This window comes from Salvelinus alpinus, chromosome 5, assembly GCF_045679555.1.
Source record: "Salvelinus alpinus chromosome 5, SLU_Salpinus.1, whole genome shotgun sequence".
Classification (NCBI taxonomy): Eukaryota; Metazoa; Chordata; class Actinopteri; order Salmoniformes; family Salmonidae; genus Salvelinus; species Salvelinus alpinus.
This window is the reverse complement of record NC_092090.1, coordinates 17361526-17377801: the sequence shown is the minus strand read 5'-3', so window position 1 is coordinate 17377801 and position 16276 is coordinate 17361526. Positions and strand designations below refer to the sequence as shown.

Here is a 16276-nt window from a genome sequence, read left to right as displayed (position 1 = left end):
TGAGACAGGCCCAGTCACAACAAGATGACAGAGTTACATAGAGGGACTTGGATGGAGTGTCGCTGCCTCCTTACTTCAATACAGTCGCGCTACACAATAGCATTTACTAAAATATCAAATGTCAAAGTGTCCTAGTAAAGGAAGGAGGGTGCTAGTAAAGGAAGGAGGGTGCTAGTAAAGGAAGGAGGGTGCTAGTAAAGGAAGGAGGGTGCTAGTAAAGGAAGGAGGGTGCTAGTAAAGGAAGGAGGGTGCTAGTAGAGGAAGGAGGGTGCTAGTAAAGGAAGGAGGGTGCTAGTAAAGGAAGGAGGGTGCTAGTAAAGGAAGGAGGGTGCTAGTAAAGGAAGGAGGGTGCTAGTAAAGGAAGGAGGGTGCTAGTAAAGGAAGGAGGGTGCTAGTAGAGGAAGGAGGGTGCTAGTAAAGGAAGGAGGGTGCTAGTAAAGGAAGGAGGGTGCTAGTAAAGGAAGGAGGGTGCTAGTAAAGGAAGGAGGGTGCTAGTAAAGGAAGGAGGGTGCTAGTAAAGGAAGGAGGGTGCTAGTAAAAGAAGGAGGGTGCTAGTAAAGGAAGGAGGGTGCTAGTAAAGGAAGGAGGGTGCTAGTAAAGGAAGGAGGGTGCTAGTAAAGGAAGGAGGGTGCTAGTAAAGGAAGGAGGGTGCTAGGCCAATTGGACAGTTGAAGGGAAAAGATTGGCGGGCGAAAACGGTTGGCAGGGAAACGGTTGACAATGTGACAGTGGTGTAACAGTCTGCAGAGTAACCATGGGTAATGGGTTGCCATGGCGAAAGAGTCCTAGCGGTTCCAGAGGTCCAGGTGTTGGTTGCCTTTGGCGATGATGGTGAGTGGGGTTCTAGAAGTCCAGATGTTTGTTGCCAGCGGTGATAATGGTGAGGGGGTTCTAGAAGTCCAGATGTTTGTTGCCAGTGGTGATAATGGTGAGGGGGTTCTAGAAGTCCAGATGTTTGTTGCCAGCGGTGATAATGGTGAGTGGGTTCTAGAAGTCCAGGTGTTTGTTGCCAGCGGTGATAATGGTGAGGGGGTTCTAGAAGTCCAGATGTTTGTTGCCAGCGGTGATAATGGTGAGGGGGTTCTAGAAGTCCAGGTGTTTGTTGCCAGCGGTGATAATGGTGAGGGGGTTCTAGAAGTCCAGGTGTTTGTTGCCAGCGGTGATAATGGTGAGGGGGTTCTAGAAGTCCAGATGTTTGTTGCTAGCGGTGATAATGGTGAGGGGGTTCTAGAAGTCCAGATGTTTGTTGCCAGCGGTGATAATGGTGAGTGGGGTTCTAGAAGTCCAGGTGTTTGTTGCCAGCGGTGATAATGGAGAGTGGGGTTCTAGAAGTCCAGATGTTTGTTGCCAGCGGTGATAATGGTGAGGGGGTTCTAGAAGTCCAGATGTTTGTTGCCAGCGGTGATAATGGTGAGGGGGTCCTAGAAGTCCAGGTGTTTGTTGCCAGCGGTGATGATGGTGAGTGGGGTTCTAGACGTCCAGATGTTTGTTGCCAGCGGTGATAATGGTGAGTGGGGTTCTAGAAGTCCAGGTGTTTGTTGCCAGCGGTGATAATGGTGAGTGGGGTTCTAGAAGTCCAGATGTTTGTTGCCAGCGGTGATAATGGTGAGTGCGGTTCTAGAAGTCCAGATGTTTGTTGCCAGCGGTGATAATGGTGAGGGGGTTCTAGAAGTCCAGATGTTTGTTGCCAGCGGTGATAATGGTGAGGGGGTCCTAGAAGTCCAGGTGTTTGTTGCCAGCGGTGATCATGGTGAGGAGGTTCTAGAAGTCCAGGTGTTTGTTGCCAGCGGTGATAATGGTGAGGGGGTTCTAGAAGTCCAGATGTTTGTTGCCAGCGGTGATAATGATGAGGGGGGGGTTCTAGAAGTCCAGATGTTTGTTGCCAGCGGTGATAATGATGAGGGGGGGGTTCTAGAAGTCCAGATGTTTGTTGCCAGCGGTGATAATGGTGAGGGGGTTCTAGAAGTCCAGGTGTTTGTTGCCAGCGGTGATAATGGTGAGTGGGGTTCTAGAAGTCCAGGTGTTTGTTGCCAGCGGTGATAATGGTGAGGGGGTTCTAGAAGTCCAGATGTTTGTTGCTAGCGGTGATAATGGTGAGGGGGTTCTAAAAGTCCAGGTGTTTGTTGCCAGCGGTGATAATGGTGAGGGGGTTCTAGAAGTCCAGATGTTTGTTGCCAGCGGTGATAATGATGAGGGGGGGGTTCTAGAAGTCCAGATGTTTGTTGCCAGCGGTGATAATGGTGAGGGGGTTCTAGAAGTCCAGATGTTTGTTGCCAGCGGTGATAATGATGAGGGGGTTCTAGAAGTCCAGATGTTTGTTGCCAGCGGTGATAATGATGAGGGGGTTCTAGAAGTCCAGATGTTTGTTGCCAGCGGTGATAATGGTGAGGGGGTTCTAAAAGTCCAGATGTTTGTTGCCAGCGGTGATCATGGTGAGGGGGTTCTAGAAGTCCAGGTGTTTGTTGCCAGCGGTGATAATGGTGAGTGGGGTTCTAGAAGTCCAGATGTTTGTTGCCAGCGGTGATGATGGTGAGGGGGGTTCTAGAAGTCCAGGTGTTTGTTGCCAGCGGTGATAATGGTGAGGGGGTTCTAGAAGTCCAGATGTTTGTTGCCAGCGGTGATCATGGTGAGGGGGTTCTAGAAGTCCAGGTGTTTGTTGCCAGCGGTGATAATGGTGAGTGGGGTTCTAGAAGTCCAGATGTTTGTTGCCAGCGGTGATCATGGTGAGGGGGTTCTAGAAGTCCAGATGTTTGTTGCCAGCGGTGATCATGGTGAGGGGGGTTCTAGAAGTCCAGGTGTTTGTTGCCAGCGGTGATAATGGTGAGTGGGGTTCTAGAAGTCCAGATGTTTGTTGCCAGCGGTGATCATGGTGAGGGGGTTCTAGAAGTCCAGATGTTTGTTGCCAGCGGTGATGATGGTGAGGGGGGTTCTAGAAGTCCAGGTGTTTGTTGCCAGCGGTGATAATGGTGAGGGGGTTCTAGAAGTCCAGGTGTCTGTTGCCAGCGGTGATAATGGTGAGGGGGTTCTAGAAGTCCAGGTGTTTGTTGCCAGCGGTGATGATGGTGAGGGGGTTCTAGAAGTCCAGGTGTTTGTTGCCAGCGGTGATGATGGTGAGGGGGGTTCTAGAAGTCCAGATGTCTGTTGCCAGTGGAGCCACAGCCTGAGGAGCCCACCATGGCTGTCCCTGTCAGCTCTCCCCGGCTCACACGACTCACCGTCTCTGACAGGTCTGGAGGCAGATGTAGTCTCTGTACACACACACAGAGAGAGAGAGAGAGAGAGAGAGAGAGAGAGAGAGAGAGAGAGAGAGAGAGAGAGAGAGAGAGAGAGAGAGAGAGAGAGAGAGGAGAGAGAGAGAGAGAGAGGAGAGAGAGAGAGAGAGAGAGAGAGAGAGAGAGAGAGAGAGGAGAGAGAGAGAGAGAGAGAGAGAGAGAGAGAGAGAGAGAGAGAGAGAGAGAGAGAGAGAGAGAGAGAGAGACAGAGAGAGACAGAGAGACAGAGACAGAGACAGAGACAGAGACAGAGACAGAGACAGAGACAGAGACAGAGAGACAGAGACAGAGACAGAGACAGAGAGAGAGACAGAGACGAGAGAGCAGAGACAGAGACAGAGACAGAGACAGAGACAGAGACAGAGACAGAGACAGAGACAGAGACAGAGACAGAGACAGAGACAGAGACAGAGAGAGAGAGAGAGAGAGAGAGAGAGAGGAGAGAGAGCGCAACAGACAGAGAGAGAGGGAGGAGAGAGGAAAAAGAGTGAGAAAGAGTGGGTGAGAGAGAGAGAGAGAGAGAGAGAGACAGACAGAGACAGAGACAGAGAGAGAGACAGAGAGAGAGACATAGACAGAGAGAGAGACAGAGAGAGAGACAGAGACAGAGACAGAGACAGAGAGACAGAGACAGAGAGAGAGACAGAGACAGAGACAGAGAGAGAGACAGAGACAGAGACAGAGACAGAGAGAGAGAGAGAGAGAGAGAGAGAGAGAGAGAGAGAGGAGAGAGAGCGCAACAGACAGAGAGAGAGACAGAGACAGAGAGACAGAGACAGAGACAGAGAGAGAGACAGAGACAGAGAGAGAGACAGAGACAGAGACAGAGAGACAGAGACAGAGACAGAGAGAGAGACAGAGACAGAGACAGAGACAGAGACAGAGAGAGAGAGAGAGAGAGAGAGAGAGAGGAGAGAGAGCGCAACAGACAGAGAGAGAGGGAGGAGAGAGGAAAAAGAGTGAGAAAGAGTGGGTGAGAGAGAGAGAGAGAGACAGAGAGAGAGAGAGAGAGAAAGAGCAAAAAAGTGAGAGGGGAGATGGAGGGGGAAAAAGAGGGAGAGAGAGATATTATTTAATTTGTTGACAGAAACACATCAACATAGACAGTGGCACTCTCCACTCCAGTGATGTTGTGGTCACAGAGAGCCCATGTTGGGTGTAAATCAGGGCTCTCCAACGCTGTTCCTGGAGAGCTACCGTCCTGCAGGTTTTTTCTACAAACCTAATCTAGCACACCTGATTCTAATAATTAGCTGGTTGGAGAGAAAAGCTCCAGGAGGGTAGTTCTCCAGGAACAGGGTTGAGAGCCCTGGTGTAAGTGGTTTCAGCTGCTTTAGTACTCCCTTCTGCTCAGCACGGCCAGTGTGGAGGAAACCTGCTAGCGTGTCGCTAAATACCTCAGAGAGATTTAGCTCTGTGACAGCTCAGGGGGACACGGTGTGTGTGTGTGTGTGTGTGTGTGTGTGTGTGTGTGCTTTGTCAAGGTGTGAATAGAGTAATGTGTATGCGTGGGATTGTACGAGTTTGAGAATTTGTGTGGAGTGTGTGTGTGTGTAACACACTTGACTAGGGCTAATACCGGAGTCATTAGAATCAAACTCTTTAGCAGCAAGAGTAACTTGTTCCCCAGCAGGGCTAATCTTTGGAGCTGCTCTGGGCCAACATAACAACATAAAGACGCTAGGCTAATGTGGCCTACTAACGTAAAGCCTCAACGCTAACAACTCAACAGGCTAAGAAGGGCTGCCCTGGTCCTCTCGGAGGGTCATAACAACACAAAGACGCTAGGCTAATGAGGCCTACTGACGTAAAGCCTCAACGCTAACACGCTAACAACTCAACAGGCTAAGAGGGGCTGCCCTGGTCCACCCGAGGGGTCATAAGTGTGGCCGTTAACGGCACTTCAGGAACAATGTGAAGAGGAGGCGATGAGTCGGCCCAGTGTGTGTATGTGGGGTGGAGTGTTTACGGACAGAGGCTGCTTCTGAGCATCTCTGGGCTGTAAGCGATGATCTCTCTAAATTAACATTGTGTGTGTGTGTTATCAGAGTTGATGTGTGTTGGGGAAATGAGTGTGTGTACTGTATGGTGAGGAAATGTGTGGGATGGCAGTGCTCTGCTCTCCCCAGTAGAACCTAAACCCCTATAATTTACCTCAGGTGGAATCTACTAGACATCCGAAACCCAGTGGTCCACACCTCCACCCACCTCTCTTAACCCCCTGTGCCTGCCTGCCCGACCCTCACCCCCTCCAGCCACGCAGCTTAAGGAGAGCCCCTCCCCTCCCAGAGATCCTCATCTGTCCTCTAATGACTATGTGTTTGGGTACAGGGGTTAACAGCATCACTACGTGAGGAGATGACGTCCCACTCCACAAAGCCTCTGGGGGTGGACATGCACATTCCACTCGGCTACAGCATTATCAGGGCTTCTTGATTGGGGCGTTACAGTTTATCTGATATGGCTCATTTTAATAGAACTTTTAACAAGCTAGTACCATCGCCGTTGCATTCAACAAAGTTTGTACTGAAATGTTTTATGTCCTTTCTAAATGTCTATTGTAAAGGGTATTGAGATCTCCCAAATACAGGTTTGAATAACATTGGATTGAAAGGGATTCTCAAGCCCCTCCAGCAGCTCCCAGGTCAGCAGTCAGTCTGTCACATGGACAACTGCACCTCTCCTGTCCTGTGAACACGTCTGTGTTGTCACGGTGAAGTATGTCAGACCATAAAGATACACCAATGACCTACGTGTCTGACAGGCAGCAGCAGGAAACAGGAGGAATCAGAGCACAGAGGTTATCTATGGGCAGGTAAAGCCTGGTTGAGCCTGGAGACTATAGATGATTAGCAAGAGGTTCATCTGGAGATGCTAAAGTCTAGAGAGGATGTTGTTAAGGCTATGCTTAACCTAAGGTGAGAGAGGGTAAGGACAGACGATGCCTACCGGAGGTGCCTACAGGAATGGGTGAAGGTCATAACCCCTGGTGATTTAGGTCATTTGATACAGACTAGATGAAGTGAGCTGGATTTGACTAAGCATCACAGCACAACCATGATAGATAACAGGCTGCCAAAACATCCGTGATGAACTGTCTTTTCTTTTCAGTGGGAAATAAAAAGCACATTCCTACAACACACACCCACATCATGCTACAGGGCCTCCATATGCCCCCTCCACCCCATGCCAAAACTTTGCCTGTGTGACCTTTCGTGTCTCCAGCTCAGTGGAGTGGGATTGAAAAAGAAAAACAATGCATTGATCAGGCCAGGAGTCAGCCCTGCTAAGTGCACAGCAGCGGAAACTGGGTAGAGAGAAAATCAATGACATATACATCGTTCCTCAGTGGGTGAGGACAGAAAACACATCACACCGTTGTCTGGCTGTCAGACACCTACAGACCTCGCTACCTGCCTGGTGTGTGTGTGGGTGTGTGTGTGTGTGTGTGTGTGTGTGTGTGTGTGTGTGTGTGTGTGTGTGTGTGTGTGTGTGTGTGTGTGTGTACTGTGTGTGGGTGTGTACTGTGTGCACTGTGTGTGCATGTTTGGCTCAGGGATCACAGACCCCACTGAGCATGTGCGAGGCGGAAGGTCAAACCAATCCAGAAGAGCTGCTCAGCTCCCCTAACGTTTGAGTTCAGGGGCAGACCAGAGCAATCGATGGCGACAAGAGAGGGAGAGGCAGCGTACCAACAGCCCTCCCTGGGGCCTCTGTGACAGCAGGTCTGAGAAGACATCTCAGACTATCCAGAGAGGTGACAAACCTTCCTTGATCAAAAGTTGAAGTGACCCTAAATCCATGCATTCACATGGCAGTGACAAAGACATTGCTGATACCCATTGGTATGTAGTATATACAGTATTGGTACAGATTGACAGTGGAATTGCAGTGTAGTTACACACATTGTTTCATATAACTCACAGCTGTGATATAACTTCCCATTAAGAGAAGTCTACGTGGTGATATGTTGGTCAGTGGATGAGAGTGTCCCACAGAGACACAGACAGACAGGAAGGCTCTCTCTGAGCCCTTTATGACCGCCACACTCCATGATGGAAACAAGGACATCCAGAAAGCCCTCTCAGACATAGGGCGTGTGTGAGGTTGTGTGTGAACTATTTTCCTGTTGCCTGGCAACCCTCAGGGGGTGGAAAAAGAGAAGGGAACAGAGGGATGGGGGTGGGAGTGGACAGAGGGAAATAAGACCATCGGCTGAGTTGGGGAACGGGGGACTCTCTGTGTGTGTGTGTGTGTGTGTGTGTGTGTGTGTGTGTGTGTGTGTGTGTGTGTGTGTGTGTGTGTGTTAGATAGAGAATGTGTGTATGTGTGCTAGCTGGTGTATGTATGCGAGTGTGTGTTTGCAAGGGTATGTGTATGTGTGTGTGTGTGTGTGTGTGGGTGTCCACTCCCCCGTGGCACGCAGGGGTAAAGGTCCCTGGCTCGGCGCTGCTCCACAGCCACAGGGGCTGGCTGGGCTGGGGTCGACACTGCCAATGGGGCGAGGGGTGCGACAAAGCCCCAAACGAGCGCTAAGCACTTCAAATGAGCCCTCGGGGTCAGGCCCAGAGACTGGCTTTGCCTAAGAGGGTTACTAATATCCCCCCACAATGGACAAACCCCCACAGCTTATTTACGCCCCTCCTTACACCCTGCCTCACCTCAAGCCTCAGCAACTGATGGGAGATGGCGTTCGACAGTGGGCATAGCTGGTCACTTCAGATAACAAATGGCGGGTAGAAGAGAATCTCATAACAAAGCATCTCAGAGTAGGAGTGCTGATCTAGGATCAGTTTAGCTTCCTTTAGATTATAATGAGACTATATGGATGGAGGGGGGAGTCTGATCCTAGATCAGTACTCCTACTCTGAGATGCTTTGTGAATGTAGCATTGAAAGCAGGGGGCAGAAAAGTTCTCCAACAGAAGGACTTGTTTGGGGTCTAAGTGTGTTTATACCACTGTATGTAAGCACGTTTCCATGATCCATATAGATCTGATTTGCCCCAAACAGAGCTTAGAGGGAACCAACCTGCTCTCACAAAGCAGCCCTCCTTCAAAGACATTCCGCGTGCGGTAACTCTCTGCTAATGACTGCGGTACGAGGTAATCATTTAACAAGTAATTTAGTCCACATTCATTTTAGTCACACTTCTAAAAGGGCCCTGTGTTTTTTATTTATTCACCTATATTTAACCAGGTAGGCCAGTTGAGAACAAGTTCTCATTTACAACTGCAACCTGGCCAAGATAAAGCAAAGCAGTGCGACAAACAACACAGATTTACACATGGAATAAACAAACATACAGTGTGTGTGTGTGTGTGTGTGTGTGTGTGTGTGTGTGTGTGTGTGTGTGTGTGTGTGTGTGTGTGTGTGTGTGTGTCACTGTACTGCTTACAACTCTGGGAAACCCAACACTTAGTTGGAACACATGACGATTGGTAGATTGGTCAAGCTGCTCCAATCAGATTAACCGATGTAGGAACGTGTTCAGGGAAATTACATATTTACCATAAACACCTACTTAAAACTTCTTATGGATAGGGGGCAGCATTTTCACGTTTGGATGAAAAGTGTGCCCAGAGTAAATGGCCTGCTACTCAGTCCCAGTTGCTAATATATGCATATTATTAGTATATTTGGATAGAAAACACTCTGAAGTTTCTAAAACTGTTTGAATGATGTCTGTGAGTATAACAGAACTCATATGGCAGGCAAAAACCTGAGAAAAAATCCAACCAGGAAGTTGGAAATCTGAGGTTTGTAGTGTTTCAACTCTTTGCCTATCCAAGATACAGTGGAAATGGGGTAATGTTGCACTTCCTAAGGCTTCCACTAGATGCCAACAGTCTATAGAACCTTGTTTGATGATTCTACTATAAAGGATGGGGGATGAGAGGGGATTGAGTCAGAGGTCTGGCAGAGTGCCACGACCTGGTCACGCACATTCACATGAGAGGTAGCTTGCGTTTCATTGCATTTCTGAAGACAAAGGAATTCTCCGGTTGGAACATTATTGAAGATTTATGACAAAAACATCCTAAAGATTGATTCTATACTTAGTTTGACATGTTTCTACTGACTGTAATATGACTTGTCGTCTGAACTTTCTCCTGGACCTGCCCGCGCGTCGTCAGTTTGGATTGTGTACTAAACGCGCGAACAAAAGGAGGTGTTTGGACATAAATGATGGACTTTATCGAACAAATCAAACATTTATTGTGGAACTGGGATTCCTGGGAGTGCATTCTGATGAAGATCATCAAAGGTAAGTAAATATTTATAATTCTATTTATGACTTATGTTGACTCCAACATGGCGGATATCTCTTTGGGTCGATTGGGCTCTGAGCGCTGTACTCAGATTATTGCATGGTGTGCTTTTTCGATAAAGCTTTTTTGAAATCTGACACAGCGGTGGCATTAAGGAGGAGTTTATCTAAAGTTCCATGAATAACACATGTATTTTCATCAACATTTATGATGAGTATTTCTGTAAATTGATGTGGCTCTCTGCAAATTCACGGGATGTTTTGGAAGCAAAACATTACTGAACATTACTGAACAATGTAAACTGAGATTTTTGGATATAAATATGAACTTTATCGAACAAAACATACATGTATTGTGCAACATGAAGTCCTATGAGTGTCATCTGATGAAGATCATCAAAGGTTAGTGATTAATTTTATCTCTATTTATGCTTTTTGTGACGCCTCTCTTTGGCTGGAAAAATTGATGTGTTTTTCTGTGGCTATGTACTGACCTAACATAATCGTTTGATGTGCTTTCGTCGTAAAGCCTTTTTGAAATCTGACACATTGGCTGGATTTACAACAAGTGTAGCTTTAATTTGGTGTATTGCATGTGTGATTTCATGAAAGTTTAATTTTAATAGTAATTTATTTGAATTTGGCGCTCTGCATTTTCACTGGATGTTGGACGCTAGCGTCCCACATATCCCAGAGATGTTAAGAGAACACACATCTTAAGGGACTTAGAATGTTTGGTTTGTACTTCCAAGAACATATTATTACCATTCGTGTCACTTGCAAATTGCAAAAAGCATTAGGAAACATGGATGATCCTGATCCTAAAATCAGCCATTGAAACTATTACGAATGTGAAAATGCAATCTTAAGACTAACCATTTCATCAATTGGAGTCAGGAAAGTTGGAGTTAGGAACTAAGATTAAACCATAAACACACAATATTATTCCCAATAACATAAACAAGACATAAACGCATTCCATCAACTCTATATTTGTGGTGTTGGTGGGGTAATTCCACATTCAAGATGGAGGTGATGGACATCAGCCTACAGTATGTGTAGCTTTGTTCAGTATTCATGAAAATCCACACTGCTCATATCATATATCCAAAACCAATTCCCTTCTCCTTTTCAACATTGGGATGCAGTGCAGCCAGTGTAAAAATATTGGCTGTCCATGACACCAGTCCAATATCCCTCCCATTCCACAACCCAATCTGTCCTTTAGGTCAAGGGTCAAAACCGAAAGAGAAAGTCTGCCAGCTGAAAACGTGTAGAAATGTCCCAGTCATTCACCAGACTTGTTCATTCAGCCTACACCACCAAATCACCTCCCAAAACCTTAATCCCCCACTGCTATCGAGTTACACTACATTGTGTGGGAAAGCATTTGTCAAAGTTAGAGGAACTAGTATTAACTCAGACTAACTCAAACCCCACAGAAATCAGGTCACGTTCTTTTCTATTTGAGGGACAAACTGTCGTCACATTGCAATGGCAATTTCAGAGAATACTTCCGCTGGCCAGACAGAAAACGCAGAAGCAGCTTTAAAAAAAATCCCATTACATTGGTAATTCTAGCCCACCTTGGATATAACAAAAGCTGAGGAGAAGCTCTGCCTTCCTCTTCTTTTGTGCTGGGAGAGAGAGTGTAACACGATCTCCGGCCGGTCGTGACCTCACAATAACCCTACGACTGAGGACCATTTACCTCACCGTGGCTTGGCTCAGAAACCACCTGCTTTTGGGAATTCTAGCATGAATAGAATATGTGTCAATAAAAAAACCTTTGTTGTTGTTTTATTTCTGTTGTAAAATGTTCCGTTCAGCAACGGAGGTGGACATGACAGTGACTAGCTAACTATGAGCTATTGGTATATTTTAGGAGGTGGAGACAGAAACAGAGGGGACAATTAGGATGGATCTCATGTTTCAGTCATGAGAAGATGCCACACCCTTTCTCTAACTGAACTGAATGTCATCTATTCTCTGTGTCACCTGCCTGTCTGAGTGACCCAAGATATCCCTGGAGACAGTCACAGACAGACGGACACAGCAATGTTGTCGTAAAGATCACACTATACTTACAGAGAGAAACAAACTAAAAAGGTCCATTATGTTACTCGTAGCACCTTTAATAGTAGACAAGACTTGGATCTGAGCTGGGTCTTTGTCAGGTCCATCAGACAGAGACACAGACACAGCAACAGGCAGAGACGCAGCAACAGACAGACGGAGACACAGACATAGACAGATGGAGATGCAGCAACAGACAGAGACACAGACGGAGACACAGCAACAGACAGAGACACAGACGGAGACACAGCAACAGACAGAGACACAGACGGAGACACAGCAACAGACAAGAGACACAAACGGAGACACAGCAACAGACAGAGACACAGACGGAGACACAGGAGCCATGTCTCTTCTGCTCAGTGGCTAATGCTTCAGACAGACAAGGCAGGAGGACGAGCAAGGAATATTCTGGGGGTAATTATAGTCACGAAATTGGAATGAAAGGGATGGGACTAATTCTGAACAAACTATTCCATTGAATTCAACTTGTTAAAACAGGAAACTGATGAGATGCAATTATTTCTGGAGGGTTTTTCATTTCAAATGGAATGTTTGTGTTTCTCTCGAGTAGAGCTCACTCACGCTCCATGCCTCTGAAACGGAAGATGAAAAAACTGCATCGGTTGCAAATTCAGACACATTTGTCCTAAACGGTGATCATGTTCCTGAAATAAGATTCATTAAACATCACAGTTGTGTGAAAAACCTGCCTGAAGCAGCATAAAAGATGTAACTACTAGTGCAAGAGGGCAGACGAAGCACAACAGAAGACAATAACATCATCATCACCCTCTCCCCCTACACCATGGATGGACAACTGGCTGCCCGTGGCCCCCTTTTGAAGGCCCTCAAATCAATCTCAGTCTGGGTCTCAACTTCCTTGCCAGTGACAGTAGTAGAATACACAAGCTGTATTTAGAGAGGTGTTTATACAGCAGCAGTGTTTCTGGTTGAGCCAGAGACTGAAAAGTCAGTCAGTTAGCCCATGTCAGGTAACATTTTTACATTGCTAAGTTAGTTTAGCGGCCAGCGATCTAAACGTGTTATCATGGTTGAATTACCGGCCGGGGGGCCCCCATTGATTTTCTTAGTCAGTCTCACACAGATATATAATAAATTGTAACATTTCTCTCCCCCCTTTGGCAAAATGAGTAGAATTGCATGAAATTCTATGTATGTGAGTAAGCAAACCCGCGAGCAACTGCAGCCCCTCATGATGAGTTCAGATCTTTTTGTGGCCCCCACCCCCATCAAAGTTACCCATCCCTGCCCTACACTATCTGCTGGGTTCCTCTGGCCAGCCCCGTCAGTAGCCTTGAGGTAGCTAGCTCAGTCAGTAGCTTTAAGGGGGAGCGCAGGGTCGGGCCATTTTTAGCTGCTTTCAGTTTCATTTCCTTTCTTTTTAGAGGGCAGTGCTAGCTTTGACTTTGGGCAATATAGTGTTAGGGAGCAATGGGTGAGAGTATGATGACCCCAGTGGGGGAAGAGGAGGGGGTGACGTTGGCGTTATGGATTGGGGCACAGTCAGCGGGTGGCCAGGCAGACATTGGACCCTGGGGTGACATGGAGCCCAGGGACGGGGCAAGACGGGGTGGAAGGGGGTAGAGGGCGCGGGGTACAAACACGTTTAAGTGTTGCCTTCACTTCCAATAGGCCCATAGCAGAGTACATGGCTGCATAGGTTATGACAGCATATCTGGGAGACCTCTAGCCCCAAATACACATTTTAACACTCAAACCATGACTTTGATACCACAGTACTGTATAACAATGAAGAGTAACACACACATCTGGTATGCACATATTTCCCTCTGTAGTCTAGGAATGTCAGACACTGAAATCAGTACTAAGGTTTAAAATGGCTCTGTATAAAGGATAAAGCGAAGACTGAAAAAGCTTGGACATCCTCGTCTATCCTTCACATCAGGTCAGTCAGCAAGCCTGTGGATATCTTAGTCTCAAACACCACTGTTGGACCATAAACAATGTAACTAGTTTCTCTGTTATCAGTTACAAAGTCTTTTGGCCCTGTAGGTGAATTCACATGGATCATGCTAACATTCCATAGAACTCAATCTCCCACAATGCATCATCTCAGGTTGTGGGTTCAGGAAGCCTCTGCCCTCTGATTCTCTCTCACAGCATCAGTCACCATGAATGAAATACAGGGCAGATTTACTAGGGTTGTTTTATCATGGCTTATTAATGCTTTTCAGTGCACACACACACACACACACACACACACACACACACACTGACCTCAGATGTGACAGAGTGATATTTACAATGTGAATTCACTGAGCTGACTCAGGCAACTTGGCCTTCCTAAAAAACATAATTCCTCTCCTCTCCTCTCACTGTTCACAAACAGTTTACAGGCATTACGTTTGACAAGTAAAAGGTGATAGTGACTTTACTGTGTCAGATGGGGTAAGACGTTGACCCCTCAGAAGGGGAGAGGACGGCTCTCAGAAAAACACTTATGTGGCACTGACTAAGGACTGGGAAGAGAAGGAGAGAGAATGAGGGAGAGAACGAGGGAAGAGAAGGGGAGAGGGGAGAACGAGGGAAGAGAAGGGGAGAGGGGAGAACGAGGGAAGAGAAGGGGAGAGGGGAGAACGAGGGAAGAGAAGGGGAGAGGGGAGAACGAGGGAAGAGAAAGGGAGAGGGGAGAACGAGGGAAGAGAAGGGGAGAGGAGGAGAGAGGGAGAGAACGAGGGAAGAGAAGGGGAGAGGGGAGAACGAGGGAAGAGAAAGGGAGAGGGGAGAACGAGGGAAGAGAAGGGGAGAGGAGGAGAGAGGGAGAGAACAAGGGAAGAGGAGGAGAGAGAGAGAACAAGGTAAGAGAAGGGGAGAGAAGGAGAGGAGGAGAGAGGGAGAGAAGGGAAGAGAAGGGGTGAGGAGAGGAGAGGGAGAGAACGAGGGAAGAGAGGGGGAGAGAACGAGGGAAGGGGAGAGGAGAGGAGATGAATGGAGAGAGCAGGAAAGGAGAGGTGAGATGAGGAAAGGATAAGAAAGGGACCAGAGGTGCAGAAAGGTGAGTGTGAAGAGAGGCTAGTTTTCCACAGTAAGTGTGTTCCCTACCCCCTTCCCTCATTGACTCCAAATTGATTTGCATCCATTGAGCCAATATTTCATCCATCGAGCCGATATTTCATCCATCGAGCCGATATTTCATCCATCGAGCCGATATTTCATCCATCGAGACGATATTTCATCCATCGAGACGATATTTCATCCATAGAGACGATATTTCATCCATCGAGCCGATATTTCATCCATCGAGACGATATTTCATCCATAGAGACGATATTTCATCTATAGAGACGATATTTCATCCATCGAGCCGATATTTCATCTATAGAGACGATATTTCATCCATAGAGACGATATTTCATCCATCGAGCCGATATTTCATCCATCGAGACGATATTTCATCCATCGAGACGATATTTCATCTATAGAGACGATATTTCATCCATCGAGACGATATTTCATCCATAGAGTAACCGCTGTCAGAGAGCATCCCAAGGCATTGAGTGCTCTCTGTGTGGGTGTGTGTGTGTGTGTGTGTGTGTGTGTGTGTGTGTGTGTAAGTAGCAGTCCACACTCCTGTCCTTTATCCATGCTCAGAAGCGTGATCACCAGCCTAATGAGGCAGCAGCTAGTTCAGCTGTCTAGACAACAGCAGAGGAGGAGAGGAAGAGAGGAGGAGGGCATGGGGGATGAGTAGGTGAGAGGAGGTAAAGATGAAGCGATGGGGTAGAAAGCTGAGGAGAATGAGTGGGAAAGGGGGAAGAGGGTAAGTGGAGGACAAGAGGGGGGAAGATGGCAGAGGCGGGAGAGAGAGGTTGTTCTAAGAGGGATGAGGAATAGAAGGAATGTTCCGGTCCGGAGGAGCAGAAGTAGAGAACAGCAGACAGCTCCTTTCTGGAGAAGACATGTGGAGGAGGCAGGAGATCAGGATATAAAGGGTTTGAGTGTGTGTGTGTGTGGTACCGTCTCTTGGAGTGTCTGTTTATGGGATGAATGTCTAAGACCAAGTGTGTGGTCAGTGTGTATGTGGTCAGTGTGTGTGTGGTCAGTGTGTATGTGGTCAGTGTGTGTGTGGTCAGTGTGTAAGTGCGTGTCTATGTGATTGACTGTGGCGTGAATAAAAATGGCTGGGCGCAATCTATCACCAGTTGATAGTCCCCATAAAAAAAGGAGCCCCTTTTGGCTGAGAGGACAGCCCTTGTGGGGACAAAGACCAGCATACTGGGGACTTCATAGGGCTGGCTGAAAAGGTGTTGCCCAGAGCAACCCCATTCACAGCAACAGGCATGCAGGCCACGGTCAGTCATTGGTGCTGACTTGGACCAGCCGGCCCACAGAGACACATTGACCAGGGAGGTATTTAGACCAGCCGGCCCACAGAGACATATTGACCAGGGAGGTATTTAGACCAGCCGGCCCACAGAGACACATTGACCAGGGAGGTATTTAGACCAGCCGGCCCACAGAGACACTTTGACCAGGGTGGTATTTAGACCAGTAGGCCCACAGAGACACATTGACAAGGGAGGTATTTAGACCAGCCGGCCCACAGAGACACTTTGACCAGGGTGGTATTTAGACCAGCCGGCCCACAGAGACACTTTGACCAGGGTGGTATT

The 16276-nt window shown here is 47.5% G+C and overlaps 1 protein-coding gene across 2 annotated transcripts in view; it reads right to left on the bottom strand.

Moving 5' to 3' along the window:
* Positions 1–462: 462 nt before the first annotated feature.
* elp4 (elongator acetyltransferase complex subunit 4) overlaps positions 463–16276 on the bottom strand; it is a 139685-nt gene continuing 123871 nt past the window's right edge. The window contains exon 10 of one of the 2 annotated variants that reach the window (XM_071399902.1): positions 463–3248. In XM_071399902.1, the coding sequence (XP_071256003.1) occupies positions 3123–3248 (126 nt within the window). In that variant the 3' untranslated portion in view covers positions 463–3122. The remainder of the gene's footprint in view (positions 3249–16276) is intronic. The other variant, XM_071399901.1, reaches the window with a different exon arrangement.